Source organism: Larus michahellis, chromosome 3 (assembly GCF_964199755.1).
Source record: "Larus michahellis chromosome 3, bLarMic1.1, whole genome shotgun sequence".
Classification (NCBI taxonomy): Eukaryota; Metazoa; Chordata; class Aves; order Charadriiformes; family Laridae; genus Larus; species Larus michahellis.
This window is the reverse complement of record NC_133898.1, coordinates 5,650,087-5,675,569: the sequence shown is the minus strand read 5'-3', so window position 1 is coordinate 5,675,569 and position 25,483 is coordinate 5,650,087. Positions and strand designations below refer to the sequence as shown.

Below are 25,483 nucleotides of genomic sequence, written 5' to 3'. Positions count from 1 at the left end.
CTTTTCTCCTTTTTTCCTTTTTTTTTTCCTCCCAATGCTAACAAATATCAAACCACTTGGTAAACTTAAAATCTAGTTTTTTAGTGGAATCCTAGGGCCTTGTTAGTGCAAGCCTCTCTATCTGCTCACATGACCTAAATAATTATAGTCTACACGTATACTCAGCTCATGCTTTTAAGACCATTACATGGCAGGTATTTTCCTGATGATATGAATGTAGTAGAGCGTGAAGTGAAGCATGGTGTGATACTGTGTGTTTGAGAAACAGCAATGACGTGGTTTTTCTTGCATCTTAGCCACCTTCTTGTAACTGAGCTCTCTTTGACTGCGGCCGTAAGCTGAGTCCAGGTTTGCAACTTGTACGGAAAAAAGCGGCTGACTTGTAGATGGAGGTGGGTTGCTGTGCTGATGAGACAAGAGACCACTGTCAGTCGGGACAGCACAGCGCACACTGGGCATCTTTTCTGACGAGCCAAGGCTGAGCCAGCCCTCTTGTCAAGAGATCCAGTGCATCTCGGCCTGCAACTTGTCCTGGTTTTGCTGACTTGCACGAGGTTTACAATGTGCCCTGGTGCCAGCATTGACACTGGTTGACTTAACCAGGGATCACTGAGTTACCCAGTGCGCTGCTGTGGATGAAGGGCTCTCCATCATTTCAATACTCTGCCGGCTTTGTGTCACTGCATCAGAGCAGAGACATTTGGTTTCTGGCATTAGCTGCTAGATGCTTATTTTGGGTTTCTTTATTAACTATCTTCTGCCAGCTGCCTTTTTATCATGTCAGCGATTGAATGCAATTGGCAATCATTCTTCAGGAGCTGTGTGTCTTTTCCTGTTGCTGCTGAATTTTCTCACTCAAGGAAAATGAAAAGGCATGTTCCTTGCTTGAGACGAATCGAGATACATATAATGATTTCTTCAGAAGAATTTTTTGTTTTATGCATTTTGAAAATTTCTCATTTTCCCTTGAGGTTTTATATGCAGGCTAATTAATTTTTCTAGCATAGTCTATAAGGGATACCGTGAACACATGCAACTTTGCTTTTGGGGGTAAATGGGGTAACAGAAAGGTTACTGGCTTTTCACGGTATTTAATTTCACCGTCTTTCTGAGAGTTACTTTTTGAGAGGACAGCAAATAAGGTTTTCTCTGTCTGAATGAGTTCAATAAGGCAAGGTAGGTTATTTAGCAGAAGATTCATGGCTCTTCTGTTTAGTCTTCAATGCAGCTGACCCAAATGAGGGCACTTCCTTTCCAGGTTGCGAGTGTCCACAAAAATGATCAGCTTGTCAAAAAAGACATCAACTTGTCAGCTTGTCATGTGACCATAGTTATTTAAAAAAAAAGAAATAAAGCTCGACATTAGCAACAACCTAAGCATGTAGGTAGAATACTACCCTCTCTGCTTCCGAGCAGAGCAGATTTACCATGGTATGGGAATCAACCTAGCACGAGTGATTTCATTTTGGCTGCTAAAATATATCTTTGACAAGATGATTATATGGGATTGGTTGCAAGATTATACTGCGAGTTTCACAAGTGAAGGACAAGTGAGTGTACTGAGTAACCCCACCTCAGGCATGCTGGGCTGTGCATCTCGTTTGTTTCCTTTTATTGTCATAAAGCGATAAGGCTGAAGTGGTACGATTAGTGTGTTGTCAATAGCTAGCCTTAACCCACATGACCATAATGAAGCTCAGTTCTTCACATGTCTGTTGTGATTCAGAAAGCATTTTTAGCTCCCGATAATAATATTGAGTTTTGGAAAGTATATGGAATAAATGCTTAGTGCCTCTTTTTGTTTTTTCTTTTTTAAACAAACCTGGGAAAAGTCTTTATTTTCCACACCATCTGGTGCTGATGATTCCCACATAGCAAATACTTGATGTGTGGTGGAAGTACCTTGTTGTACTGCAGAGATGGCCTTCAGTATACTTGCACAGTGTCAAAATGTGACAGTTGAGCTACTATTTGAAGAGCTTCCTTTAGATATTATTAAATATCATTGACAAATATCTAAAGTAAATAAATGGAAGTTATTACATTTTGACAGTCACGTTGATTAAACAATGGGACTCAGATTTGATTTTAGAATATGAGAACAGTCCGTAATCTATTGCATCTTGATACAGGCACAAACATGCCAGTGTACATATTCCTCTGAGGAAGTATGAGGAACACATAAGGCATATTTGTGTTGGTGTGCATTTGGCTCTTTCCATGATTCAAAACTAAACCATTAAAACTGGCAAATAAGAATATTAAGATTGTGATGGGCCTTTCAGAAACCATAGAGAAGGGAGCACTCTTAAATGAATAAAAACCTGTCTAGCATTTAGGCTGTGCTAACAAAAAAAACCACGCAGAACTTTTTTTACCAGGATGAGTTGATTTAGGGAAAACATTAGGCATCTCACTTAAACTGACAAATTGTAACACTTGCCCCTGGAGCTACTAAAGTGATTTTCTGGATTGACATTTGCTTGTTAGTATTACAACCTAGCTGTTATAATCTGTTATCGTCATCTTCAGCTGTATCATACTAAAAGTTGATTATTTAGTACTTATGTTTTGTTAATGGGCTTTTCGTGGGGAGGTGACATTACCTGATTGTAAGTTGGACGTTTTTAATAAGATGCAGCATTGGATTGAGCACAGTAAAAGAGATAAAGCTACCAGCATCTCCATACAATTTGGGAGTCCCTTAAATAGATTTCTATTAATTTTATCTCACAACATTCTTGTTGCACTGTTATTCATTGAAGAACTTCTAGTATACATTTTTCAGTTACTGCACAGACAAATTAGGCATACAGTAACAGATATTCACAATAGTGTGAATGCTTCTCTGCTAAATCGCTCAAGCACAAAAGGCCGAGCATTTACACTAGAGTGTCTAACAACAGGGAATTCATCGCATATTTTCTGTACATTGATGAAACAGGGGGACTTATGTTCTTACTGGTTGCTTTCCAGGGAATAAATACAAAATATAAGGGAAACTTCAACATGTCTCTCTACAGTAACTGTCTTTCTCAGTTCTCCTCCGCACTCTCCTCGTCTAAAACGGCACATTTATTTAATATCAAATATTTCAAAATAATTCTACCAGATCTTACCATGCCTTCTCTGGAAAATTATGTCCATGATGACTGCAAGAACTTGCACAGTGTACAGCTTGTTTCAGCAGCCATTTCTCAGGTCAGTGTTACAATTTCCAGGAATAAGGTGGTAAAGTCCTGGAAAGAGGTGCAGAAGCTCATAAGTTTGAAGACCTTTAAAAGCTTTCATAGGCTGTCACCGTGGTAATATCTGTGCAAGGACATACCGAAAGCATAGAGTTCAGATGAGGTATATTTTATGTGATGGTAGTAGGATGGAGTTTTTGTAGTGGGGAGTAGGAATGCATAGTCATTCGTTTTAGGGAGTGACTGTAGTGCTAGGTACATCTACTAACAACAGGGGAGAGGAGGTTTTGGAGTTTGGCTGTAGCCAGACTGATGCTGGTACCTAAATCAGTGTTAAAGCTGGCACTCGCTTCTCTACAGGTGTATACAAAGGCAGCTGTCCTGTCTAGAGTGTCATTTTAGCTGTGGAGCAACTGGGCAGAGACATGGAAAGCTTTCATAAGTTTCCAAGCAAATGACAAAGATTTTGGAGTAACAAGTGTTTCTGGAGACACAGCTGTGATACAGCCCTTTCCCATATGGCCAGAGGGACAGGCATGTGGAGATGCTTAACATGGACATACTTTCCAGAGTTGGCAGCGTTGAACGACCAGAGGAAAGCTCAGCTGTGGCCATGCATGCATGTGGGATCTCCTTCACCCACCATGTCTTTTGCACCCTGAAGGACTTTCCGTAGACCCTGGTTTCTGCTGTCTTACTAGGCTTGCACCCGCTGTAGCATCAGCTGTAATGAATAAAACCACTTTAAAAGAAGGCTCTTGAACCAAGAAGGGCACAAGAGATAGTGACTGCTCGCTTCTAGGATTTGCTGTACTTGAAGGGAGGGGAGTGGACCCTGGTAATAGATGGTGAGATGTGATTAGCAGGCACTGCAAAATGCAGAGGGCTGCAGTACAATTCCCACTTGCTGAAGCAGCTCTTCAGGAACCAAAGGCAGCCTGTGCCCATTTTGTGGTGTAGCGAGACTTGTTGACAAAATGTCAGATTTGCCACTGGAGTATGTAGGAAGGCGGCCCAAATTAGAGGCCTCTGTGTGTGGGTAGGTACATGCTTCACCCCACGCCAGTCCATGACGTACAACCTGCCAGCCATCCCTTTTTCTCCAGCCAGGTAAACCCAGTGAAGTCCTACGGAAGCACCGCTTGCCCACACCTTATGGCTAATGCTTCTTTGCCTTTTTGTGCCCTTGTCCTTTTCAGTATTCTGGAGGAGCACTCACTGCAGTAACATGGGCCAGTGTCACTCTTATTACTTTACCTGTTTTATCTTTTGTGAAATTGAGCCTTTAGCCAGAATTGCCTGAGCTGCTGCTCCCGCAGTCGGTTAACTGTGAGGCTCCTTGAGCTCATTTCTCTCAAGTAATTTGATTCCCACGTGCTCACTGAGATTGCTTTTTCGCTGAAAGGAAAGTGGGGAAGGGGGATGGGTGCGTGTATGAGAGCAGACCAGAAATGTTATGGCAGACAAATATAGCTTAGAGATAAAAACAACGCAAAAACGTGTTAAAAAAGATCCCATCTCACTTTATCTCCCTTTAACCCAGTCCTATAAAACAAAATGTTTTTCTGTTTGAGAAACAGAGACACAGTCTTCTGTGCTGGTGCAGGTTATGGAACAGGAGGCTAATTCCATTCTGCTTCTGCATAAAGCCAATAAGGTAATCCTTTCATTAAAATTACCAGAAATGTGTGTAAAATATTAATTAGGTATTTTTTTTTTGGTAACTGGTCATAAAAGGCTTCTATGGATTCCAAGATACTTTCTGAAATCATATGCAGAATTCAAGGCTTTTTATTTTGGTGGTTGAACTATTTCTTTGACATTGTGGTTACTTAAGAGTAATTGAACACCAGTTTTCTAGATAAGGTTCTACTTAAGATTGGTTAGCATGGCAGCGGTTTTCTAAATAACGTACAATTTATGGAGAGATTTATGCTTCTTTAAAATTGCCAGTGCTTTATCACAGTTTTGGGCAAATACCCTGCTCCAAAGGAGTGAAAAACAAGCCTGAAAAGTGAATCTTGCTGGAGAGAGAATTGTTCTGAAAAGAAACCATTCAGTGCATAAACAATGGTATATCAGTTGTCTGAAATAGGCATTTCTCCCTCTGCATGGTGTTCGTTGTGTTTCCGGGCAGATACACCATACTCAGGGTACAGAATTTCTATGTTACAAAGTCCTGGTTTGTTAGAGAGGATATTACTAATTTGAGCAGCCGGTCTGCTTAGAGGTCTGTTCTTTTATATGATGAAAATGAGGCTGTTGGAAGTCCCTGCTTTGGGTTCTGTTCGTGTTCATTAGTTTGTGTCATAAGACATATGCCTTGATGATATCAGCAGCATTATTAAATGTCATAAGAATATGTTTTCTCAGCAGCAGTGGAAGTATCCACAGTAACACTTGTAGGATCTTAGCTAATTTTCTATCTTGGACCTGGAAAAAAGATTTCTAAGAAATTAAAAATACGCTTTACTGAGAAACGCATGCAAAGGAAGCACGTGCTAAATGTCAGTATTACCCAAACATTGACTTTACTTGCTACTCTTGCTGGATAGTTGTCATCTGTCACTTTGAAACGTCCAGCAGCATGCGTACTAAAATCTTTGTGGAGTCCAGTTACAGGGAGTAATGTTTTGGGGATGTGATTCAAAGAGGGTGGAGGGATTTTGTTCCTTTTTTTATTTTAATCTAGCAGTGTGCAAGTTCTGAAAAAGGGTTAAAGGAGATACGAGTTTGGAGGATAACGTGCTAGGTCAAAAAGCTGGACGTATCTACTAATTTTTGCAGCGTCTGCATTTCAGTTTATGGTGCTAGGGTGATGTATGATGTAAGAAAGGCTATATGTATGCTGCTGTATGCCAAATTTCATGACACTTTTTGTCTAGCCCCGGTGCTTGCTTGTACACCGTGCCTGCAGCTCCACCTCTTCAAAGACTTCTATTAATCTAACCTCCTGAGAGCTATTCATACAGCTTATGGGTTTTTATTTTTAAATCCTCACAAAAGTGATTTGCTGCCCTCAAGTTAGGAATCTAAAGGAAAATTAAATTAAGGCTGCCTAAGTAATGAAAGCATGTTTAGACTTGATAGATAGAGACCATCAAAGCAAAAAGTCTGTATCCCTGGAAAGATTTCTGGTATTGTTTAGTGCTGGGGGGAGTTATTATTGCTAGTATATCATGCAGCATCAGGCCTTAAATTCATATGCTTATGCTTCATGAATTCGTTAATTTCCAAAGTTGTTCGTTATGTTTTACGTCATAAATTAAGAGATTTCTAACTCAAAAATTTCTATCCTTATAAGGCCTATGGCATTGGGAATCATAGTGTTGTATAGTTTTGCAGACAGATGGATTAAAGAAGGAAAGCCTTAAGAAAGCTCTTATGCTTTAAGAAACGTCTGAATTTTTCTTTCATGCCATGAAATGTAAGCCTAATATTTGTTACTGTGATGTGTGTGTTATATTGTTGCCTGCCTAGTATGACGTGTGTATAGCGCTCTATTGTTTCTACTTCTTGTGAGCTGTGGAGCTTTCCTAGCTAGAGTTTTAAAAAAAAAAAAAAAATCCAATAAAACATGACTGCTCCTATTTTCAATTTGTTTATCTGGGGGAAAAAAGTAATTGATGTTACCTAAACCCTTTATACGAATCTGTGAAGAAGGGAGTTTACCAATTGTAATCCCAAAATAGTCCAAAAAATGGGGGGGAGGATGAGAGGTAGGGAAATATGAGAAAATAAAAAACTGGATATGTGTAGAAAAATGCGTGCCTTTTATTTATCTCTCATTTCTTCTGTCTTTAGGTTTTCCAAATGAGCCTGCTGCTGTCATTGCCCTTAACACTATTAAGGAATGGTTGAGCAAGAATCATAATGAGGTATGGAATAAAACATAAATTTCCCAAATTTCTCTTCAAGGTTATGGTCTTTGAGTCCAAAACTGTGAAGAGTAAACATAGACTTGAGCTTTGAAGTCTTTTATTATTTATTATTTAGTCTAAGACCAATGAAATCAGGTCAGGACAATATAGCCAGAGGAAGATTGTTATATTTAAAAGGTACACTGGAGTTGAAGGGAAGTACCTTTGTTTGAAACCGTACTGTGCATTTCCTGTGCATTTTAATCTTTCCTGGCAAAGTAAAAGACTATTCTCTTCTTAATCTGTTTCTGAGCGTCAGAGTTTTCATGTAATAATGAAGAGATTCTTGGAAAGGAAATGTATATAATAGTTGTCAGTGGAAACAGCCACCAAAGGCCAGTGGTGTTCCAGGGGTCACCTTACAATAAAGAGCTGTGTGATAGTATTTTCTATTTTCTTTAATTTTTGGTTTGCTTACAGTTAAGTGTTCATTTTCCCCAGAACGCTCATTAAATACGTGATACAACTGTGAATTTTTGACAGGACTGGCCGTCTTCCATTGGCAACACGATGGTGATTACTTTTACAAGACAAAAAAAATGCTTTCAACAGAACTATCTCCATATCTCCTCTTTCTAGTTTTTGTCTTTCTCTGGTTTGAGTTCTTAGCAGGCTGATAGTTCCTAGTGTTGAATTGGAGAAATGCAACATAGAAATGGCAGAACAAATAAAATAATCATGATGTCTTAAACTGAAGATATGCCTGTTTCCTCATGATGACAGCCAACAGATTTCAGACAGCTAGAGTTCAGTATTTTTGTCTGAAAATATTTAACAAAGCATCCAGTGGAGAAGCACTGGATACAGGGACATAATTAGTATTTTTCCTCTAGCAATATATTCAGGGGGCCTTTTTATCAAGAGAATGTGATACATGAGAGTATGAATTTAGCAGATTTTTGTGGTTTGCTTGGTTTTTTTAACAACTTGGAATTGAAAGGAAATACTCTGTTGAGACGTGAATAGTAAATTGAAGTTTCCAAACCTGATTTCCAGTAAGTACACTCACGAGTGTGTATGTGTTTGGACACTGGTTCTTTGTAGCACTGAGCTCTTGGTAGCTTCCTGTGACTTAGTGGTGAAGCAGGAGTTTTGGATGGACAGTCTTTGTTAACGCTATGGTGCCTAGGTGTTAGCTTATCAGCCTAGCTCTAGACATATATTTTTGGCAGTCTGGTCTGTTAATGTGTAATTTTAACCCTTAAGTGTAAAGCTAGAACTCCTACATTTGCGCTGCTTTGCCATTTTATAATTTCTCTTAATTGCATTTTTACCACATAATTTAAAAAATAGGCTAAAAATAATTTTTGGCTCCAGAAGTAAGCTTTTGTCCCTCAAAAGATGGGCATGTATTGTATATACACCCCTTAATTACAGGGGTATTACAGGAAACCTGACTTCATTTGGTAGCCTGCCTATCAAAAGTGTAGAAGTTTTCTCAATAAAAACTATTTTCTGAAGTATTTTGCTGTGGTTCAGCCATCGCTTCTCAGCTGTAAGACAACTTTCAGTACACTTTGAGTCTTCCCTTTTTTCACCTTATGCTTCTGGTCTGGAAACTCCCGTGTGCCCTGCGTGTCACCTTTCCATCTTTCTTTTAGTTAGTGTGTTGATTCCACATTTTTCTGGTTGCCTCCATAGACTTCAAGCGAGTTCCTCCCCTTGTCATCTGAAAGCCTCCAGGTCTGTTTCAGAAGAGGACTTAAGGTTCATAGTAGATAGTGATTGAAGTGACAGTGTTTGCCATATACATTCATGACTCTTATCTGAGTTATAATTTTTTATGTATTTTGACCCATGTCTGCAAAATACTACTGTATTTATGGTCCAAACAGATTACTGTAAACTATGAACACTGAATATGCGTGATTCCGCCTTACTTACTCTCTGTAACATGTTCCCTTCTAATCCTTAGCTGCCTAACTCTAAACGTTCTGTCTTCCTCCCCACAAACTCCAATTTAATCTGAACTCTTCGTAAATAAGTAGCTGTAGTTTACAGTGTTTGGACAGTGAAGGGAGCCCAGGCTTTCCTGACTACAAGATAATTGTTAAAAATTATCTTACTGAGTTCATGTCACTGCTGTTTTCTGAATTTGGACTAGTATAGCTGCTAGCTTTTATATTAAATGTTTCCTAACACCCCGAATCCCAGACTCACCAAATTGAGAGCTCATGCTGTTTGATGCACTTGAAGATGTACATGGGATGCATTTGATGCAATTATTACATATCAGTTTAATATCACAATTCAGAGCTAATCCCAAGAGCTTTTGTTCATTTTCAAAGGGAGTACTAGATTTTAGTCAAGATACATTTTGAGGGTCCAGCTATTCATAGCTTTGTAGTTTCTTGTACAAAGTTTTCCCATAAGGTTTTTCTGTGATCTACTGGCTTGGACTTTAGACTATGGCATACTAGGAGGTTTTACATGTCATAAATCAGTCAGCAGCAAAATAACAATACTCAACAATTTTGTTGAAAATAGAAGTAACTTACACAGTGAAAGGGAGTCTTTGCAAAGGATGCTGTTGTTGGGTCTGTTGTTTAATGCATATAGCAAGGTAAGCGTAGTTCACCTTTTTTAAATGAACGGATGTAGCTCTGTGATAGGTGTCAATCTGATCCATTTTATGTTGTGTACACTTACTCCCTCTGATTCAATTTTAGGCTTTGAGTAGTAACATTATATATCGCCCAAACTCTTCCAAAAAGTAGCTTACCATACAGCAACAGAAATGATAGGGGCTTTCTGGGTTTCAACAATATAGTCTCCTCTTATTGCAGAAAACCGTATTATATAGTCCTTTCTATAAACTCCTGTCATAAAGGTAGAGCAACTCCCACTACACCCACTGGATATTTAAATTCACATGTTCTAGTCTGGGAGCAAAATCTCTAACGATTTGCCACGAGGCATCTTTTCAGAGGGCTGCCCATGTTTCACTCCTGTGATCGCTAACCAGAACCACTCCCCTGACACTGGCTGCGCTGTCGAAATGTAGTCAGTGTGTCCTGCTAACAGCCTCTCCTGAGCGAAAGAGGTTACCGCACTTGGCTCTGCCAGAGTTAAATGTTACCAAAGGCAGCTTCTTTCCTTCATTCCTTCTTGTGCAACCTGCCTTGCCTTTGAAAAGGTTCTGCTCCTTTAGTCCCGAAGACGTTTGGCAGCTAGTTATCCCCTTGGTAATGTTTGGTGCTGGTTGTCCTAAAATCTCAAACTCTTTGAGTGTAGAATGTGAATTGATTGAATGAATTCGAGAAGTTTTAGTGCAAGAGAGAGACCAAAATGATAGCCGGCTCACTAGGAAATTTGCCTACAGAACAATACACCTGGCAAAAACAGATAGGTGAATAAGATGGAAACTTAAAACATTTGTAAGTCTTTTGTTGTGCTCTACAGCAGCAGTGTCTTATCTGCCTTCCTGCATCCCAAGAAACTGTGACAAATTTGTGAAAGATAAGGCAATATTGTTGTTTTCCTCCTCTCTGCCTTCCTGTAGTACTTCTCTCCTTTGATGCTATAATGAAGATTTTATGCACACTGATATTAATTCAAAATATATATAAAGCAGTGGCTATATTCCTTAGTGAGCCTTGGGGCCTGAAAATACAACCTAAATGACTCCATTCTTGCAAACCGTTAGAGTCCCATGAAGTTCTCTGTCATAGTATTTACAAGAAAAGTGATTTGCATTTAATAAAAGGTTTTCTTATCCAAGTCCGTTGTTGTGCTTGACCCCTCAGGTGTTTGCGTAAAAACTTATTAGCATGCTTAACTCCAGTGTTGCGCAGATGAATGTCTCATTACCATGCAAATGGAGTTAGCTCCTTTCTGAGGTTAATTGTTACAAAGCAACACAGAGAGAGATCTATTGTAATTTACTGAACAGGGAACACCAGCTAGGCAGGGCCCCAGCCATCATAGTCTAGCAGCCTAAAACTTAACTACATAAAGTCCACTAGGGAAAAACAACGGTATTGTAAGTAATGGTTTAGACTTAGTTGTATGTAACACAGAACTGTTCTGGTCTTGAAATGCAACTCAGTCAAACTAATTTTGGGACATGTTTTACACCAAGGTCTGCTGACTGGCAGCCAGAGGGCAAATCTAGTTTAGAAGCTGGTAAATGGTGTTATACCGTAAGCGTAGAAATCCCTTGGAGCAAACTCACAAGAATGGCCACAGTCAGCAGTACTGGGTTAATTTACTGCAGACCACCTAGGCTATCTCTTTAGCAAACTGCATTTTCACATTTCACAAAGTGCACTAAAGGTTTAATAGAATTCTTCAGAGCACAAAATAGAATTGGATCCCATCCTTTAGGAAATTATATACTGGGATTCATTTAAGAATGCACATTATGCTCTTTGAACAGTTCAGAATGTTTCTTTCTGGGATAATTTGGCAAGATTTGAGATATTGCCACCTGATTTCCCATAATGGTATCGCAAAAGAGTTGTGACACCTTTAAATACTGCACCCCTATATTTTGGGGGGCGGTGGGGAGAAGGTTATGTTTGTTTTTTTGCAGTCGGGTATCTTTGAACATTTGCAATGTTAGAAATTGTTATTTGCTTTTACTTCAGTACCATGCTATGTTTCTCAGAAGGGTGAAAAATAAAAAATGCTCAGTGTTTGCCTTACCTTATGTCACTGACATGAAAAGCCTCAGGACTTTTTCACTGCTCAAGAAAAGACTTTAATTTAACAGCACATTTAGTTCAAAGTATTGTTCTTTCTCTTGCACGATATCTCACAACATTTATTACTCACCCCAGTAGAACAACAACCAGGAAAGTGCGATTGCAATATATGTTCCATTGAAATAACTGATGCAGATTAAAAGCACATAGATGGGAAATAAATCAACACACTCCTGATTCCTTTTCATTAGAATCACTACTGAAGGGAGATTTTTTTTTTTTTATTTTGCCTGAAGTGTATGGTATTTAGGTCCCTATGTTTTAGGAAGTAGTTATGCATCATCCTACTGCTAAAATAAATAAATGTACATTTCCAGCAAAACAGGATGAGCAAATCCTGGTACAGCTGAAATTAGTGGAACTGTTTTCAGTGAGGTGGCAGGATCACAGTTGCTATACTTCTCATTACAAAAAAGTTTCAGGAGGAAACACCTGGTTTGTCAAGCTAGGCACACCACAACACGGGTGCCCTGCACCTGTGCTTCGTTTTGTGCTGTGTTTCATCCAAATCACAATGACATTTTCCACTACTGAGATAGTTTAAGCGGAATTACCTTTCCTGTGCACCGATTCCCATATGCATTTGCACCTTGGTGGCCTCGCCAGCAGGAGCTGTGGGCGTATGAGAGCAGAGGAAATGCTCCCTGCAGTGGGGACCATGGATGTGACTGGAGGGACTTTTATCCTGCTCACAAAAGTTGCATGAGCAATTGAATTTCTAAGGATGCAGAGGGTGTGTAGGAATTCGAGGAAGGGGGACGGGCTGTGATGAGAAGGCAGAGCTTCAGGGATTATGCTGTTTTCCTTGTCCTCACAGAGCTTGTCACCCTGATGTTATAGCAGGTGTCTCCTCTTGGTCAGGAAGGGCCAGAGTAGTGCGGTGAGGGAGCAGCTTCCTCAAGAGGAAGACACAGCTGACAGTGTCAGCAGGACTTAAACCAGCTGCGCTGTGTATTGGCCACACAGGCCTAAGCCTGCTTGAAGCATCTCAGCTCAAAAGAGTTGTTGTTGCTGTAACAAAAAGAGCACTGCTCTTAGGTGCTCGAGGGAGGGCATGACTGCTGCATGGGCTGGCAGATATGGCACAGCACCCACAGGAGAGCCGTTGGCCTCCAGAGGGATATCTGTGTGCCAGGCAGGACATCCCAAGCACCTAAAATGGTGCTAGGTACCGGTGCCTAGTTTGGAGAGCAGTACATGCTCCTCCTGGACAGCCACTGCATGGGAGGACAGAGCAAAGGGTGTTGCCATCTGTTCTCAATTGCACAAGGCAGGGTAGTACAGGTGTGTCTCAGTGAGCTTTTAAAAGCACTAGAGCTTTATTTTGGGGGTAAGCTAACATCACAACTTTGTGTTATGTGCAGCACTCTGCAGGTAAGCATGGCACCCCATGCTATCCATTTGGGTACCACGTTAGTCTGGGAGTATCTGTGCTGTGCAGTGTTACGTTACGTAGGCATATACCTAGGAGGTGTAAAACAGCAGGGTACGAACATTTCTCTTGTCTCGCCTTTCAAAATTGGGTCAGGCAGCTAACAAAAAGCTGCTTTTACCTCCGAAAACATCAGGGCAACCTGATTTCATTATTTCTGCAGACTGCCTTTTTTTAAAAAAAAAAACAAACAAACTTTCTCTTTCCCCCTCCCTTTGGTGGTCTTGGCAACCTGATTTTGGCCCTTTAGACCTTAGAGACAATTAAACAAAGTGGCATCTTGAGATGAGGTCTTGTCTTTATCTCTATAGAAGGATGGATATGGAGACAGTGTGTCTTGGAAAATGTTGTCTGATGCAGTTTCCTTTAATGTAACCTCAGTTATATTCCCCTAGGCTGAGCAATTAAGTTTCTATGTTTATTCCAAAAAGGAGTGGAGTAGCTGGCTGACAATATTTAATGAAAGCAAATATAGTTAATTTTTTTTTTTAAAAATATAATGCAAACAGCTCCCCCTAGATAGTATTACTTTTGAGTTTGCTTGGGTAGTTTTTATGCTTACAGTTTTACAGTTGTCAACAAAACTGTACGTAATTTTGAAAAAAATAAATGTATTTACGCCTAAGGTGATATTTTCTATGACAAGTTTGGGCCTGCAGTGACATGTATTTATTTTAAAGTATGTTTATTACTCATAAATAAAGCTCTGAAACACAGGTTTCAATTGAGGCCACTGACAGATCCTCAAGGACAGTAAGGGTGCCAATAAAAATTCAGGCGGCTATTTTGGTAGCTCTTATATGCCAGTATCATTTGATTAACATAATCCCCTCCCCTCCCCCAGCACAGTTCTCTTGGGTAGGTTAAAAAATGATCTCCTTTCTATTTCTACATTCTAATTAGGTGGTAATCATATGCTGCTCTGATTGAAATGAAAATCAGCCATCATGCCACTGTCATCTAGCTGAAGTCGAGGAAAAAATGCTTTTCAACTTGTACAAAATTAAAATGATTTACTTGCTCTGTGTAGCTGCTCTCTCACTGGGCTCAAAGAGATTCAGTGCTGTCCCCAAAGCCCAAACCTAACTACCGTCCCAACAGACAAGTTATTTTCTGAAATAAGTAAGCTGCCAAGGCAGTGATGCTTCCTTGTATGTTCTTCAGACTGCCATTCAGGTAGGAGGCTGATAAAGCGAAGCAGACAAAGGCCATATTCATTACACATGATACTTTGTTTATTAAAGTTCAGAAGCTTTTTTGGTTTTGATACAGCTATTGAGAGATCGAGGCAGGAAGGCATCCCTCTTGGTAAAAAATGTTAGAGCTCGTGATTGCTGTGAATGTCCCATGTGACCGACGTCCCATGTGACTGATATCCAAGTTACTCACTTGTGACGCCAATAAAAGGCGGGGGGAGAGTTGGTAACATGGTTTCCTGTCACCTTTTCCCCCTCAAATTTGTTGAAGATCAAGGAAATCCACTTCTATGCATAGTGTAGATGTTTTCAGTGAATACATCTTTGTAAAGATTTATATACAATTAGTGTATTGCATAAATAATGACTCCTGTAACTCCATTACAGCTAATGAGTGTCACTAATACAAGACAGGTCTCTGCATGGGTTCTTTTGTGTTTACAGTAGCTAACTATCTAATAATTGAATTTTGTCAGAGCATTTATTCTTTTTATCCTTACAATTTGATGGCAGTTATGATAGCAGGAACCTGAATAGCTTGAGCATTGTACAGGCATGTAGCTATGTTAACAAAATTGTTACTAGTTCAGGGTTGAGATTTTGTCTTGTTTCTATGATTTTTTTTTTCCCCTCCTGATTTCTGTACATTGAGGGGCCCGGGTACTGTGGTGAGCTGTGTGAAAAGACCTTAAAAATAAATAGAAACAAAATTACTTTTTTTTTTTCCTTTCCTGTTACTTCTTGCATGACAAAAAAGATCATGATAGCATCCCTGTTTTTCAGTACTGGTTTTCAGCCAGAAATCACGATCATTTCAACTGGCTTGTGAAATAAGCCCAATGCAGAAGAGCTCCAGCCTTCATTTTGGAAAGATTCCGTTATTGTTGTTGCCCTACTGGACACACTTTCCTCTAAACTCACCTTGTGGGTACATAGGAATAAACAGACAATTAAATGAGGAGTAGCCATCCATGTAGCTCTAGTGAGATACATGGATAAAATACTTTATGAGTAAAAGAGGAATTGCTGTTACAATCTTTGTTTTGCTTCTGAGCTCTTCATATTAATAAACCTGTGATTTATGTGTTGTTATATATTCATGTCCAACTGAACTGTATTTGTGGCTTACAGCTGGATCTTAGCAGGAATTGAGCTGAGACGGGGTGAGAGGAAGGAGAAGGTCTGCCTTTGGCTTTGTGGAGGTTTGCAAGGAGGCTCCCATCATGAAGACAGAGTTTTGGGAGACTCACAGTCGAAGCTGTCTGCCGAGGATGGGTATGGCCAGGCAGCTGCCAGCAGCATATAAACCAGGTGGCCAGATGAAGTCTGGCCCTGATGCCATTTCAGCCACCAGACTTCATTAGGGTGCTGGCAGAAACCACGGGAGGGTCCCTTTGGCTCGGCCTCAGGACAGGGAGCCCAATGCCCAGCCTCTTGCTCCACAGCCACAGTGTGCAGACAGGGTTTCCTTCAACCACAGAGTTTTCAGTTCTCTGAATTGACTCTCAGGTGACGTGTTTGCCGGTCTTTGCAGATGAGAAATGTCTGTCCATGTGACTTGGGCTTCTGCGAGTGCTCTGGAGGTGCTTTAGCTGTGCAGCCCAGCATGTGCTGGAAGCACATGTGGTTGGGGCGGACGGTTACCAGCTGACGGCTGTGCTGCATGACCAGCTGCAGCGCACAATGCGGTGCTAAGTGAAGCCACTCTGCTGGCATGGGCAGCGGCCCTTCCACACGAGCCAAGAGCACATGCTTTGTTTTGTTGGCGCTTTCCTGGTATCCTGCAGAGCGTACGATGTCTGCTTTTTGGTGTTCTGTTTCAAATAAATTCACGTAGCTGGTTTGCTTCTGGAAAGCTGCTGCTTCTGTTCAATTTAAATTCAGGTCTGTTGCCTACAGTTTTCCCCAAAGCAGAATGTCCAGTATGGCATGTGAGGGTGAAATAATAGTAAAATACAAAGCTACAATTAGGCAAGTCTCACACTGGAGCACGCATTGGATCACCCTGCAAGGGACCAAACTGGTAGAAGCTAGCTAACGAAAAAGGGGATATTTTGTTAAGTTTTATTCTGTCTTCCCATCTGAGATTTTATCTGGCCAGCTCCCACCATCATCTCCGAGCATGTTAGCCATCAACAGTAGATCACAATCAAATCTATACAGAATGAAACCCGCGTGGATTCTTAGAGCCGGAGTGCATTCCCTATGAGGAACAAAATGAGTTTATTGCTGCTAGACTACAGCATGTTGACATATAGTGTGAGATATACGATTCTGACATTTAATAGGTTAGATTATATTGGTCACATACTTCATAGGTTCTGTATCATACTGTATTCCTGGGAAGGTGAAAAATGGGTCTGCCTATTAAATATGAAATAACAGAACAGATGAGAAGAGCACTGTGGATGTAGGGGAGCATTGACGGTAGGGACCTGTGGAAACATGGGAATGACTGACGGGCTTCCAAGATAAAATACCTGATAATTAATACAGAACAACTGCTTAAATTCGAATGCTAGCACAGTTTAAGGGTGTGCATCACCTTCCTACTTAGACTTCAGGACAGGTTGTGTGATTCTTTCATTTTTCGGGATTAATGAAAAAATGGAGAATTATTAGATGAGCTATAAAATTCTTTATTTCAGTAGGAATAAACAGTGCTTCCTGAGAAGAGTTTTTGAGCGAAGGCTACAAAGAGACTGGTTCAGGTTCTCACCTTGCTCCATCTCTCATGAGATGACAGAGCACAGGTTAATTTTTACTAGCATAGGCTGTTTACAACTACTAAATCTGAATTGGATTAATTTATTGCAGTCTTATTTTTTTTTCTACATTAAAAAAAAAGAATGTACTTTGGGACTAGTAAAATAACTGGAAAACGATCAGTGGTTAAGAAGACAAATACTGACTGAGGGTTAAAGCAGAATTAAGAAGGTTTAAAAGCAGCATCGTTTTATAGTTGAACTGAAAGTCACTGTGGCACAGAGCATAGATGTAACTTGCAACTATGCCTTATAAATAACCAGGTTGCTGTTGCCCATGTCTCTCTGCTTTTCTGTCTGTCTTCGTCCTGATTCAGGAGTGCATTTTAATATTAACAGAACTGAATTTGGGGTACTCTTCAGAACCAGAAGTATTGAACTTTTCTGAGCCAGTGTATTTGTCTTCTCTTTGCTATTAGACTAAAAATACCACATGCTAATACACGGCTGTACTCTCTAGTACTGCAATCTGAAATAAAATCCCAAGAACCAGTTCCTACGTGGTCATCCACATGATCAACGCACAATAAATCCAGGGGGATAAGTGTCTTTCTGATTTCTCCCCCTTGCAAGAAACTAGGGTCTTTCATGAGCCCGTCTCCAAATGTCCTGGATTTGAATGAGGTACAAGGAAGGGATTTTCAGGTTCCATATTCTTTTCTGCACTCTTCCATCCAGCTTTTCTGCACACTTGCCAGGGACTGTGTTTTTAAGCCTCAATCCAGCTACGTGTTCTCAGGTTGGGGGAAAGGGTTTTATATGCGACTTTCATCCTCTTCTGCTGGAAATCTCACCTTTCATTTAAAGTCCCTTTGGGTTTTGTAAGCCAAAAGGTTAAAAAGCCTTAGTCTTCTATTTGCATATTCATAGTCTTATGCTTTAGTTGAGATATTAATTAATAACTGTTGTTTTATTGCTAAAATACAGCATATTTGATTAATTTAATTAATTCTTTTTACTTTAACCTTGTTTTGCAAGAGTACGTGGAAAAGACATTAGACGTGGAAGAAGTCTTTGAACTTGCACTGCTGCTTACTGTTTTGAAGTTGTGAATGCACAAACCTTGCCCTAATATGAAAGAAACGTATCACATAGCACTTTGAATCCCCTGAATTTAATCTTGATACCTGTCAGACGATAACCTCTTCCCTGCGGACATTTAAACAAACATCTTCCTTTGGGGACTGCATACTAATAATATACGATCTGTACGATGATAACCTCATGATGGGGGAAATGTTTCAGAAGGCACAATAGAAATGACATGCTTAAGTCCTGCTGGCTTTCACTGTGACTGTTGCCCCACTGCTCTGTGTTCCCTGTTAAAATCTCTCCCTACGGACATCATATTAAATTCATTAATATTTACAAAGCAAATATATTTCCCTTCGGACATTTGAGGCACAACTGCCCTTGATTTTTTTTGTTGGATTATATGAGTGTTGACACAGCTTTATGTAGCATAAGTGCAATATTTAATTAATATGCATATTTATATTTGTAGAATACCCTAGGCATTTTTTTTCCAGTGTGATTTTTGCGGGGCATATGAGAATAAAATTTCATTGTAACTACAGGTGGATTGTGTGTCTATGGCCTTCAGGATGCCGTCTGAGTCTTCATGGGAATTTGGAAAGTGCCTGGGATGCTGTTGGTACTGAAGCTCCTATTACCAAGGTGGACTTGCATATATAAGAAACTGCAATATCACAGATGATCAAAGACACTTGTAATTCAAAGCTCTGAGTGTAAATCCAGAGGATAAAACTCCTATAGACCAACACTAGTCCTCAAAGCTCTCTTAAATTTCAGCAGAGTGAGCATTTTTGCAGTGAAAGAATTTTTGAATCACAGTTGCTAATGAGGAACGGCGGGTATTTAGTATCTTTAATGATGGTAGTGTTAATGTTTGTTACAGGGCGTACATGAAATTTGCTCCCACATTGAACATGCAAGTATTTACAGAAAATATAGTTGTATATTTACTAGCGCTTGTTTTGTTGTGAGCGTAATGTTTCAGATTCTGCAATGCTCACTTTGAGACAGAGATGTATTTGAGGGAGAATCCCATCACATGCAATTTATAGCCATCGTATTACAAAAATAAATCTAGCTTGTATGATGCCTCCAAATAGCAGAAGCTGAGGGAAATAAGTAGCTGATTTTTCCGAGACTATTAAGAAAATAAAGAATTCTTTATGGGCAGATAATAAAAAGTATAAATATTGCTTCAATGCACTGGGATTTCCATGTAAATGGTCAGTAACCTGTCTTTATTGACAATTTGTGATTACCTTTTATGTTTTGTATGTGGGGAAAAAGGGATCCTGCTGTGGTCCGATGAGCAAATGTGGTGATGATGTTGCCTGGCAAAAGAGGGCAGATGTCAAGCTGTGGATAGCCATGAAGAGCGTGTATGCGTTTTCCCTTTGATCAGGACTGGGAGTAGAGAGGAGCAAGGTAGGCTGACACTGCCTTTTACGTAGAGTATTGCGGGAACTTTAGGAGTGAAGTGCTGAGGAGCTATTTGATCCGGTTTCTTAGTTCCCAGATAGCCTAGTTGAAAGGGAAAGCTGCCATAGACCTTGAAAGTGCAGCGTTAGCTACTGGGTTTTCTGAAGCTTGCTGGTGGAAAAAGTTGATTTTGGATGTCCTACATATCCGGAGCAGTTGCATAAAGTAAAAATGAACTCCTGAATCAGGGATCTGGCAGGTTCAGTACGTCTTGCTCTCCCCTCATTTTTTACCTTCTTTCCCTTTGCAGTTTTTCCCTTTGTCATCCCTGTTCTGCCCCCTGCATGAGTGGTGAACTTGTCTCTTTATATTCTGCTCTATTGCCTGGGCATTTAACTAAGTGCTTTGGAGCAGGAGAGAGGAAACAAAGACTGTACCTCTGCTCTGAGTCTATCTTGTGTGTGGCAGCTGTTGTTTTTAGGTAGGGATTGCAAGTCCAGCTGCTCCTTATTGACCCTGTGGGAAGTGGCAGGTTGAATCAATTATTTGACATGCACATTCTCTGTTGGCAGGATTCTCGAGAGCCTTATAATGGCACAAATGATGTTACTTGCTAGTGCAAAAGAAAGTTACAATTGGGTATAGCAATTAATATGCAATTAGGAAGGCATTCTTTTTTCTTTCCAAGTATTTTTTTTACAGTTATTTTTAGATTTCAATTGACTGAATAGTTGAAGAATTCCTTTTGGAAAAGAGGAAGCGGGTAGTATTTTTTTTTCTGTATTAGCTTTAGATTTCTGTATTAGCTTTAGATTAGATTTTTCCTTCTGGAGGGACACAGAGAAGCATGCACAGACAGCTGTTATTTAAAACAAAATTGGACACGAAATGCTATGAAACCATTTACTATCTCTGAACTATAACGCAGCAGTCCTCTGTTTTAATGATGTATTGTTGTTTATTATGCACTGCATTACTGCTCGAACTTACATTCGTTTAGAAAAGTAATGAGATTTAAACATAATTACAGTGTATCTCTAGAAATAGCCTATATGTGCCAGCTAAGGTATTTTGGTAATATACTGATTTTGCCACCCAAGGCCATGACACTGCCCAGCAGGATGTGAAAAGGAAGGGTTTGAAGGGTGTTGGGCCGTGGATGTGCTGAGATGTCAGCGTTATCAGAAATGACAAAGTCTGTGAGCAAAAGAACAGAGCAATCACAAACCCTCTTCAGCCTTTGGCACCACCGCTGAGGCTGCCAACAAGGGTGTCAATTTGTGCCAGCTCCTGCAGCATTTTTTTTGTGTTGATGACGCGTGTTGCTTTGGAACTGGATCGAGACAATTGGTGCATTTCACACAAGCCACCAAGGAGTCCCAGCTGCTATCTGCTTTCAGACACGCATCACCTGGGCTGTGTTTGACCCAATGATGTATGAGCAAAAAAGGCTTTATATTTTATAATAGTCTCCAGAGCCGTCACGTCCCAGTTTTAGACTAGATTAATTAGCACCTGTGTGAGTAATTATATACACAGTCATTGAGAGCTGTTACCTTTATTCCAGATTGTTTTCTTCTAAACGCTCTAGAAAGTGGTTTGGAAGAAATGTTCAGTGGTTACTGAAAATATCTATGAATGTAAAGCCATAGTATATGGTGTATAATTTATAAAGCTTCATCAAATGAAAATATATGACAAATATAGGGTTTTGCTGGCTGGGTGGCCTCTGTGGGCTGTTGCTAAAAGAGGTCAAATTGGATCTGTGAACTTAAAACCACAACTGTACTAGTTAACGTGGTAGGAAAATGTTAGGAAATACAATATAATTATTCATGGAACTGGGTCATAATTTCTTTTTCAGTTAGTCTTCCAGCACGTTGGCGCACCACAGTGCCTTCCATTAATAATGAAGACATTTTGGAGAAATAGTATTAGCAGCTGGTTGACTGTAGTTAATTGACATATTTTTGTATTCCAGCATGTTCTGTCAGGGACTGCTGTGAGTGGCTTAAAGGCTTCTAGGCAGAAATAAAGCAGAGATAACCAAAGAGAAGTTATTTTAACTTAACAGTTCTTAGACTCTGTATACCGTGATTCTAGGAGGCAACTTACTAAAATATGTAGAGAATTTTGATTTAGAAAATAATGATGTAATCAACTTAATACATTTTGTCTGTGGAATAGCACATAAGCTCCTGTAGGAGTAGGGCAATGCACTGAGCCTTTGTAGCGTTTTAAAATCTGAGTCACTAAACAACATAAATCCATTTACTTATGGATTTAATCCAGGCTGCTTTGTCAAAAATTGGAGTAATGAATTGACAAGGAGTTTAAGAAATGAGCCATATATGTAACTGAGGCATGCTAATTACAGTCTTCCCCTGCTCCCAAAGTTAACGGAGCTTAAAATGAATGCATCTTTGTTTTTAGAGTGAGGTCTAAAGAAGAGAGCCAGAGTGAAGCCGGGGTGGTTACGTAGCCAGCCTTTCACCTCCAGGTCACCGATTCAAATCCAGACCATTTTGTTCATGTCTGAGAGCTTTTCAGCCTTTGCACTAGTCCGGCCTGTGAAGACTGAAACGGAGAATGTGGCTTTGGTCCCTATCACAACTGACGTGACTCTGGTTGTACTGATGAACATTATGTATTTAAAGAGTCTGTTTCTGCAGTCACAGCACCCAGCTGGAGATTTTGCTTTTCTCTCCAGAGTATCTGGGATTAGGCACAAAATAGAAAACGGCAGCCTCTAGTGCTGATAGTTTCAAATGTTCATGGACGTATATATTCTTGGATGTGCGTATTGAAGGAAAGGGAAAGTGAGTACTTCAAAGGAACTGAGCTATTTGATCATAGAACATTTTATTGTACAGTTAATTACGTAAAATAGGCTGAACTGAGATAGAGCTCTTAGTGACTTTTTTCTGTGTGTATAATTAGATATACAGAGCTGTTTCCTCAGCTAGTGTCAGTCTGCTTAGCTCTATTTAAGTCAATTTGCATCAGCTGAGAAGCTGGGCCCTGGTATTTATGGAACCATTGACTGTTTATTATACCAGAGTAACACATGGCCAAGCTCTGTACCCTAAGGAAATTTAGGCCAAGATGTATAAAGTAAGAAAAATGGTACTGTGTTAATTTTTAAAGTACTGATGGGCTAATCTCAACCTTCAGAACTTTTATTTGAAGCTTGTTAGAATTTATAGCAATTTGATATAGAACTAAAGAACTACCATGATGTTTTGGGGATGTACTTGCAATTTAGAAGGAAACTTGTGGTAGGGGATTTCAATCTTTGTAGGCTGCGATCAGAAGGCAAAAAATATCAGGCGTGGGAAAGTTGTGGGGTTTTTGCAGGGGTTGAGGGGGAAGGGAAGACTGACCTCTGGAAAAGTCTTTTATCACTGAGTAACAGGGGAACAAAGTAGTAAATGAAGAAATGGTATTTGATAATGAACAACTAGGGTACAGTGACGGCACTCTGAATGCTCATGTCTGTTCTTTTAGAACTGTTTTACATTTGAAAAATACAGAAACTCTCCATGTGCAAGCTTCCAGATCCTGATTTTAAAGATGACACTAAAAATAACTTTCCCATGTTATCAGAATGTAAGTTTGAGGCACTGATAGTCTAATGCTTCCTAGAGTTGAAAACACGCAGATCCCAAAAGAGTAGCAGTCTTCTGTATTAATTAAATGATTTTAAAACAGTTAATCCTTCAAATTCTGCTCAAGCTGTTCATGGATATTTTTACCACTGAAGGCCTTGGAATGCCCAGTTTCTTGCACTCTGCTTTTCTGTTCACCATTGCCAGAAAGAGGGTTAACAGAAGCATTAAAAATATTTTAGAAAATACCAATGTCTAAATCATCCGGAGCCAAAGTCCTGTTTTGTTGAATTGAAACAAACTTGGCTGTCCCGTCTTGGAGAGACCTTAATTTAAGAATTGTAGACTTCCTTTGGCTGAAACGCTTGACTTTGTCATCGATAAAGATGAGGTAGTGTTTCTGCGAAGAATGTGTGTGACTGTTTTCTCAGCACTCTGCACCCGATGAGTGGCTGCTTTTCTGAGCGGGACAAGAACTGCAGACTGTGGTCAGTGCTTGGTCTGGCACTGTGTGGTGGGGTTCATGCATCCACAAATAATGGCTGTACTCATTTCATTCCATTCAGAATATGATATTTCAAGAAGAAATATCATTCCTTGTGGCATAAGTAATCAATTCTTTTGTTAGCTCTTAAATGGGGATGCTCTTTAATAATCTCAGAATAGTCACATGATTGTCAGAATTGTATTCTCATGCACTTTTGAAATAATTTAATTTCACTTTCATAATTGTGTATGGGAATTCTGTAACGCTCTGCATTTCTCTGTGGTGTCAAAGCAGTTTAGTTTGAAAGTTTACAATACACCTAGTGATTAATGAAGTTACACTCATTTACCTGAGAACTAATTCTGCTTTGAAAAGGTGGTTTGCCTCACACTAATTATTTCTGGATTGTCCTTATTTGCATCACAGGCATTTCACTGCTCCTCGTCTTAACTTATTAAATCCTTCTCACTCATGCATGAATCTGGACAGCTGGATGCCACTAATGGGGCAGCTAGTGCTACCCAGTGGTCTATAATCAACATTCTGTTGCCACACATTAGCATCACACTGCATGCCTAAAAGGACTAAAAATTTGATTTGTGAAGCAACAGCTGATTAGGGATGATTAACAAAAAGACTAGGGGGTGGTGGATATTGTGTAACGCTGCTTCTGTCCTTTCAGAATCCAGCGAAGAGTGGCATATCTGATATGTCAGTCTGAACAAAAACAGATGAACCATTATCTAAATGTTTTTAGCACTAATCATTTCTCTAAGGCTGTTTAAAACTAAACACGTTTAATACCATTTTAATGAAAACGGAGGTGGAAATCATCATAAAACCATGACAAAGAAGGTATGTCTGTTTATTTTAAACAAAACGTATCACTTTGTTTTTCTGAAGTGTCAAGGTAATACAAGATGCCATAATAAATAGATAAAAATATTGTGTTACTAACTGTACCTTACATGTGTTCCTACATACAAGAGACTCCTGTGCACTGAGGTTGGTTTGTGGTCTGTAAAGAAAGACAGTTCATTTTGGATGCTGAATGAGATACAGTGGAAAAACTGAAGTTGCAACAGGCAATCTTGAATGACCACGGAAAAATATATTCAGTGGTTTCAGTGTAACTCGATTATACCTTCATAATAGCTCCATTTCTGCAAACCGCTCCATATGCGTCATCTGCACTGGTACGCAGGTCTGTTTCCAGTTTGCAGTTTTGGATAGCAATGCTTTTCTTTGTTAAGAAACAACAACAACAACAAAACCCCAAACAAACCAAAAACCCCCCCATAAAACACCAACCCCCCACAAAACCCCACCAAAAGCCTGTGTGAATCCAACAGTTCCTCTTGTGTGTCTTTCATCCTCCTGCGGACCACAGTACATTTCTCTGTTGATCTTCTGCTCTTTTCGTGCTGCAGATGACCAGGAGAGGAAACAATTATTTCTGCTCTTACTTCTCTTGCTGAGGCGTGGTTTCGAATGGAAAGGACTGATCATCTTTGCTGCCTGTATTCAGCTGTTATCAGTGCTGGAAGAATCATTCGGTTGGGAACTGCCCTTTGCTGTGGGATTTTGACAGTGTTCCCCTTATTTCAGATTCTTGGCCACCCAGGCTAAGACTGGATGTAAGCAGTATTTTTGGAGAATGGACAACGTGGCATTTCCTTGTTTTAGTAATGCCGTGAGTCCAGACATGATCTCTCTTTACTAGGAAT

At 39.9% G+C, this 25,483-nt stretch overlaps 1 protein-coding gene across 6 annotated transcripts in view; it reads left to right on the top strand.

Moving 5' to 3' along the window:
* Positions 1-25,483, top strand: part of MACROD2 (mono-ADP ribosylhydrolase 2) — an 890,626-nt gene that overhangs the window by 619,323 nt on the left and 245,820 nt on the right. For all 6 annotated transcript variants that reach the window (XM_074578439.1, XM_074578437.1, XM_074578438.1 and 3 more), the window contains exon 8: positions 6,993-7,066. In XM_074578439.1, coding sequence (XP_074434540.1) covers positions 6,993-7,066 — 74 coding nt within the window. The remainder of the gene's footprint in view (positions 1-6,992; positions 7,067-25,483) is intronic.